The sequence below is a fragment of the Microtus ochrogaster genome, chromosome 2, assembly GCF_000317375.1.
Source record: "Microtus ochrogaster isolate Prairie Vole_2 chromosome 2, MicOch1.0, whole genome shotgun sequence".
Taxonomy (NCBI): domain Eukaryota; kingdom Metazoa; phylum Chordata; class Mammalia; order Rodentia; family Cricetidae; genus Microtus; species Microtus ochrogaster.
Genome location: NC_022010.1, coordinates 41548032 through 41555485, shown reverse-complemented (window position 1 = coordinate 41555485; position 7454 = coordinate 41548032). Strand labels below are relative to the sequence as shown.

The 7454-nt window shown below is 38.6% G+C and overlaps 1 protein-coding gene across 2 annotated transcripts in view; it reads right to left on the bottom strand.

Moving 5' to 3' along the window:
* Ubxn7 (UBX domain protein 7) overlaps positions 1-7454 on the bottom strand; it is a 63278-nt gene that overhangs the window by 37277 nt on the left and 18547 nt on the right. For both annotated transcript variants that reach the window (XM_005344840.3, XM_013351596.2), the window contains exon 2: positions 4789-4936. In XM_005344840.3, the coding sequence (XP_005344897.1) occupies positions 4789-4936 (148 nt within the window). The remainder of the gene's footprint in view (positions 1-4788; positions 4937-7454) is intronic.

The window sequence follows — 7454 nt, the reverse complement described above, 5'->3', positions numbered from 1 at the left end:
TTTTCAAGACAGGGTTTCTCTGTGGCTTTGGAGCCTGTCCTGGAACTAGCTCTGTAGACCAGGCTGGTCTCGAACTTACAGAGATCCGCCTGCCTCTGCCTCCCGAGTGCTGGGATTAAAGGCGTGCGCCACCATCGCCCGGCTAGTTTTTCAATATCTAAAGTTGGAATTTCGAAATCCAACACTTGGAGTTCAAACACATACTTTATATTTAAAGAAAAAAACTATGAAAATTAATTTGTCAGTGAACACTAATACTCTGTAATTAAAAAACCACCAGTTAGACAAATCTATAATAAGAAAAATGATGAAAGAATAATTCAAGATTATGTCCAATATTCTTTCCTACTTTTTGTTTTTAAGTTTTACTACGTAACTCAGGCTGGCCTCAAACTTGAGATTCTCCTGTCTCAACATTCCAAGTGCTGGGATTAACCATTGGTGGTTCAGTGGTAAGAGTCTCACCTGCCATGTGTTGGGGTTATAGGAATGTGCCACCACACCCAGCTGCTCTTTCCTACTGGACATAGGTCACTGCTCATATGCAGAATTTCAATAACCTGAAGGAACAATCTATATGTAGAAGGAAGTTTAGTAAATACTTTGCTGGTTTTGGTGACCCATGTCTATAGTACTACTACTTTGAAGGCTGAAGTAGGCAGTCATGTGAGTCCAAGAGTCCAGCCGGGGACAACAAAGGAAGACTCCATTTCAGGTAGAGTAAGGAGATGGGGAAGGGGAGTAAGGAAGGACCCCTTAAGAACTTTTAAAAGCGTTAACAATAAAAATTTTTTTGAAATATGTAACTGGAGACTTCTCTTGCGTTTCCTGGCCACCCCGACCTGAATAATCACAGAGAAACTATATTAATTACAATACTGTTTGGCCAACAACTCAGGCATATTTCTTGCTAGCTCTTATATCTTAAATTAATCCATTTCTTTTATTTTGTATCATACCACAAGGCTCATGGTTTGTTACCTCTTACTCTTGGACAGCTACATGGCGTCTGACTCCACCTACTCTTTCTATATCTCTTCCAGCCTGGCTATATTCTGCCCTGCTATAGGCCAAAGCAGCTTCATTCATTAACCAATAAACACAACACATATAGAGGAAGACATTCCGCATCAGAAATAGGGTATCATGTAATCCAAGCTGGCCTTGAACTTGTTATGTAGCCATCACTGCCCTAGAACTTTTTATATTCCTTTCCCCACCTCCCAAGTGTTAGGATTATAGGTGTGAGCACTATCATGCCAAGCTTTAAAAAACATCTTTTATACAAGTAAATTTTTTTTAATTGGTATACTGTACTTCACATGGTATGTGTAAAATTGCCTCAGTCTAAGACAATTTACTACTTAACTGCATTCCAATGAAATATCTCAAATAAATTAATAGTCCTGAGGATGGAGAGATGGCTCAGTAGTTAAGGGGGCTTGTTGCATGCTCAATCATGAGTTTTGATCCTATCATTCACAAAAACCTGTAACTCTAGTTCTAAGAAATCATACACTCTCTACTGGCCTCCATGGGCACTAATACACACATAGGTATGAACACGAACATCTTTTAAAAAAAATACCTATAAAGACTCAATTACTGTACATCTGAAGATGTTTGGCGACGTTTTAACTACATTGGGTGGAAAAACAGAAGGTGATTTGGAAGGGAAATTCTACTTAAGGAATTAGGAGTTCATCAGTTAGCACATAAGTTAACCAAATCATGATACAACTAAATAGGAAAAGAAACTCATTTATAAGAAATATTTGTTACTTAAAAGGCTGAGTCAAAAGATTCTCTGGAGCTAAGGAGTTTGAGACTAGGTTAGACAAAGCAATGAAATGCTACCTCAAAAAGGTAAAAATAAATGCTATAGGGCTAGGATTTAACTCAATGGCAGAGTACTTGCCCAGCAATGGTGAGGCCCTGGGTTTCAACACATCTTTCAACACAGGCACATGCACACAATGCTGTCAAAGGCACTAAAACAAAAATAAAAGCCAAACTGCCAGTCATAGTGGAGCACCTTTAATCCCATCACCCAGAAGTAGATGCAGACAGATCTCTGAGTTTGAGGTCAGCCTGGTCTACATAGTGAGTTCCAGGACAGCCAGAAAAAACCTGGTCTCAAAGCAAAAACTACTATTTCAGGTATAGTCAAACACACACACACACACACACACACACACAAATCAACTGCAAATATCTACTATTGACGTTTCTATCAACTAATTTTTAAAATATTGTTTGTTTGTTTACTGGAGCAGGCTAGCCTGGAATGTGCTATGCAGGCAAGAATAATCTAAGAATTCAGAGATCCACTTGTTGTCTGCCTCCAGTGGGCTATAATAAAGGTGCATAACATATCATCTGGCTCAATATTGATTTCCTTTTTTTTTTTTTTTTGGTTTTTTTCAAGACAGGGTTTCTCCGTAGTTTTTGTTGCCTGTCCGGAAACTGCCTCTTTACCACAAGCTTCCCCTGAATTTCACAAATACCCCCCTGCCTCTGCCTCCCGAGTGCTGGGATTAAAGGCGTGCGCCACCACTGCCTGGCTCAATATTGATTTCTATTAAAACTCTGAGCCATGTTAGGGATGGGATCACACTTAAGACAAATGTCAACAGAAAACAAAAAACAAGCAAAAACTTTGTAAGCTATTAATATGATCTCTAAAGTTCACAATGCATGTAAAAACAATATTCCATTAATCTGAAACTAACTCAACAAAGGAACAATTATACTTGTATATGACCTGGTTCTTAAATTATATCTGATTTCATAAAAATAAAAGCCTGGCCCTTTGCCTGTTGTACTTTAAATGACTCCTTTGTGATGTGGGAGTGTATATCAATCTGTTGATTTCATTGGTTAAGCAATAAAGAAACTGCCTAGACCCATTTGATAGGCCAACCCTTAGGTGGGTGGAGTAAACAGAACAGAATGCTGGGAGAAAGAAGCTGAGTAAGGAGTCGCCATGATTCTCCCACTCCAGGCAGACGCAGGTTAAGATCATTCCTGGTAAGCCAGCTCGTGGGCTACACAGATTAATAGAAATGGGTTAGATTAATATATAAGAGCTAGCCAATAAGAAACTGAAACTAATTGGCCAGGCAGTGTTTAAAAGAATACAGTTTCCGTGTAATTATTTCGGGCATAAGCTAAGCTAGCCATGTGGGCGGCCGGGTGCTGGGGACACAGCCCCGCCGCTCTTATTTCAACACCTTTGTTTCTCATATTATAAATTATCAGAATTACAAAAGACTAAGAGTATTAAAGTCTTACTTAGGGACTTTTAAATTAAGGGTTTTTCTGGTTTGGTTCTGTTTTTCAAGACAGGGACTATGTAGACCATGCCAGCCTCTGCCTCCTGAGTGATGGAACTAAAAGCACAGGCTACTAAGCCTTGCCCCTTTTAACATTTTTTGTTTTGTTTTGTTTTTGGTTGTTGTTGTTAAAGCTAATGCTTAGTCAGGAATTGTGGGCAAACCTGGAATCCTAATACACAGGAAGATATGAATTCAAGGCCAGCCTAGGCTACACAGCAATGGTATCTCAAAACAAAGAAAAAACTCAATGGCCATCTGAGAGCAGAGACATGTGCCTAGAGTAGTCCCAACAAGGTTCGGGCCTAATACTTTCCAAAGACTGATGAAATTTTGTTCAAAAGTTAGGCATTTATTACAAACTCTTACTAATCAAATATAAAAGGCTAGAAAAAAAATCAAACATATACAGTTCTATATACAGTGGGGATGTATTAGTGATTAGGCAGGTAACTAAAGAATAAAGAACTGAACTGGGCAGTGATGCCACATACCTTTAATCCCAGCGTTTAGGAGGCAGAGGCAAGCAGGCAGACCTCTGTGAATTTGAGGTCAGACTGGTCTACAGAGCAAGTTCCAGGACAGCCAAGGCTACACTAAAAACAAACAAACAAACAAAAAAAACCCCACCTGTCTCAAACAAACAAACAAAAAAAGAATGAAGGATTTTTTAAAATGATGTATTTACTTTTATTTTATGTGCATTGGTGTTTTGTCTGTATGCATGTCTGTGTGAGTGTCAGAGCCCCTGGAACTGAAATTACAGTTTTGAGCTACCATGTGGATGCTGGGAATTGAACCCAGGTCCTCTGGAAGAAAAAGATACCTGCTTTTTAACTGTGGTGTAGCTTAGGAAAAAACAGCCATGCTCTAGTTTCCTGAGACAGAAAATAATAATAATACCAAACTATAACGTTCTTTAAAAAGAACAAAAAACAAAATGACTTCAAACTTGCTATGTAGCTAAAGATTGCTCCTGTCTCCACTTCCTAAGTGCTAGGACTACAAGCATGTGTCACCAAGTCTGGTTTATCCAGTGTTGAGGCTTAAACCTAGAATTCCTTGGATGTTAGGCAATACTTTATCAACTGAGCAAAATCCTAAGCCAACAAATTCTTTTTGTTGTATAGCTGATGGCTGTGGAGTACATAAACCCCAATTTCAGACCAATTATAATCAAGCAGTCGTAGCCTGCCCGCCTGCCCATCTTTAACCCACACATTCGTTTGAAGACTAAAAATGAGGATTAAAGAGACAAGATGAAAATAAATAAATGAAGAGACAAGATGGCATGCTCTAGAGAATTTAAGGTACAGTAAACACAAAAATTTACACATATTTTTCAGAGGCTTTCAACCTTAAATGTTTTTCAAAACTTTACCTAACTTTGATAAAAATGCAACTAATTAATTTAGGCAAAGAGTAACTGCTACAATAAATAATAAATTCATACTCTGTGTGTGGTCTGACTGCAGAGACACTTGCTGAACTGGTACTGGGCTCCTCAGCAATTCCTCCACCATCCAGAAACATAGTGACGGCCATCTCCAGGTTGTTGTTACAAGCTTCAAGCATGTGTTTTCCTACACTTTCACTTGCACCTGAAAAAGCAAATGAACAGAAAAAAAGTTAAAAAATGACATCTTACATTCCAGCTCATGTTAAAACATGGAATCCCCAAAAAAGATTAACTGTCTTCCCCCTTTAAAATGACTTGTACAAAACACATTTATTCACTCTGTCCTGTTGGCTGGCTGGAATAAATACCAGAGTTAGAAAACAACATAACAGTACCACAGCAGTAAGACAAGAGTATAAACAAGAACAAAAAGATGGCATTTCTTTTCTTTTTCAAGTATGTGTATAGTTTTCTGTTTAAGACAGGTCTCATACTATAGCTCAACTCAGAAATCCTCCGTCTCAGCCTCAAATACTACTCTTACAAGAATAGCCACTACTACGCTTGGCTGGCTATTTGTCATTTGTTTGTATATTATGTGTGTGCGTATGCATGTATGTGCATGTGGGTGTACCATGGCACATGCATGGAGGTCAAAGGACAATATCTGGTACTGTTCCTTGCTTCTGTCTTGTCAGAGAAAGAGTCTCTTACCTGCCACTACATACACAGGCTAGCGACCTAACAAGCTTTCAGGAGATTCTCTAGCCTCTCATCTCAGTGTAGAAACACTGGGGTTACAGATGTGTGCTACGGTGACTGGCTTTACATAGGGTTTGGGGATTTGAATTCAAATCCTCATGCTTGCATCTCCTCAGCTCTACTTGCAATTTCTTTAAATGGCTGAATTGACTAGTGTAGTGGTACATACAAACACTGGGGACTCAGAGACAGGTGGATCTCTGTGAGTTTAAGACCAGCCTAGGGCTGTACTGTAAAACCCCGTTTCAAAAGCCAAAACCAAACAAACAAAAAAAAATCAAGATAAGTATATTATTTGTTAATAATAAAATGGAATAAAGAAAAATTAAAGACTACATTTTAGAAAGTTAGAAATATTGTTAGAAAGAATGCAACTCAACTAACATTTTCTCATCTACTCAAAAATTTTTTGAGAAGGGGCTAGGCTATGGCTCAAACTCAGAACACTTTAAAAAAAATTTTTTTTTTGGAGACAGGGTTTCTCTGTTGCTTTGGAGCCTGTCCTGGAACTGACTCTGTGGACAAGGTTGACCTTGAACTCACAGAGCTCCACCTCCCCCTGCCTCCCAAATGCTGAGATTAAAGGATTAAAGGCAAGTGTCACCAAGGCCTGGCCCCAGAACACATTTTTAATGTCAAACCAAGAGAAGCAAACATTTTTGTCAAGATATAAATATCTGGTAAGAAATGTCAACCTTTGCTATTTAAAACTGGTCCAAACAATCATTTGTAAATAAAGCCAGCACAATTTGTTGAGTAAAATGTAAATTGGTAAAGTCCTCTTAAAAATAATTTTACATGTACTAGAAATTCCTTTTTTGACTCAGTTGTACAAACTTCTTGAATCAAATCAACATGAAATATTACATGCAACACATGTCCAGAAATATGTTCAGAGTAAATTCAGTTAATGAAGCAAATTTTGAAACATAAAGCATTCTATACTAGTACAATGTGAACCATAATATGTATCTGATTTAAATATTATATGGCCACTGCAAATCACCTTGAGCTTTCTATTTGAGTTAAGTTTTCTTTATCTGAATTATATCCCTTGGAATCTTGTTCTGTTGGTAGCAAATGCACTAGGATTTTTGTCTCAAAATGTCTATTGTGAAAGCATTTTACTGAGTATGCCATTTCAGGCTGACAGATGTTTTGTCTCAGTATACAAGGCAGAATTCCAATGTCCTCTGCTTTCTGTTGCTATAGCTGGGAAATCAGTTGTCAGCTTAATGAAAATTATTTTTATAGCAGTCTGTTGGTTCTAGAACTTTTAAGGTTTCTGTCACTGGGCTGCCGTTTCCACTGTGACTTGTTAAAGCTAATGTTATTTATTTCTTGGGATTAACTGTATTTCTTTTCTTTTTTCTTTCATTCCTTTCCCTCCCCCCCCCCCAAAAAAACAGGGTTTCTGTGTGTTTGCCCTGCCTGTCCTGGAACTTCTTTTGTATACCAGACTGGCCTCACACTCACAGAAATCAGCTTGCTTCTGCCTCCTGAGTGCTGAGATTAAAGGCGTGTGTCACCACGACCCCGAATCATCTATTTTTTAAAAGCTGCCTCTTTATATCTTCATGCTGCTTTCTCAGCAGTATCTTATTGTTTATTCCTTCTGAGATAGAGTTTGGCTCTGTAACCCAGGCTGGCCTCCTCCTTCCTCAGTCCCCCAGTCTTGGAATTACAGGCGCATGGCAGCTCATTTTGACTTGGTGATATTTTCACTGCTATCTTCTAGTTCACATATTTTCTCTTTAGGTATATCAACTGATTTATCATTTAATCCTTTATTAAGTAGTTCTATTTTTTCCAAGTTCTTCATCTGATCATGTTTTAAGAAAGCCTCAATTTCTGGGCAGTGGTGGCCCACGCCTTTAATCCCAGCACTCGGGAGGCAGAGGCAGGTGGATCTCTGTGAGTTCGAGACCAGCCTGGTCTACAAGAGCTAGTTCCAGGAC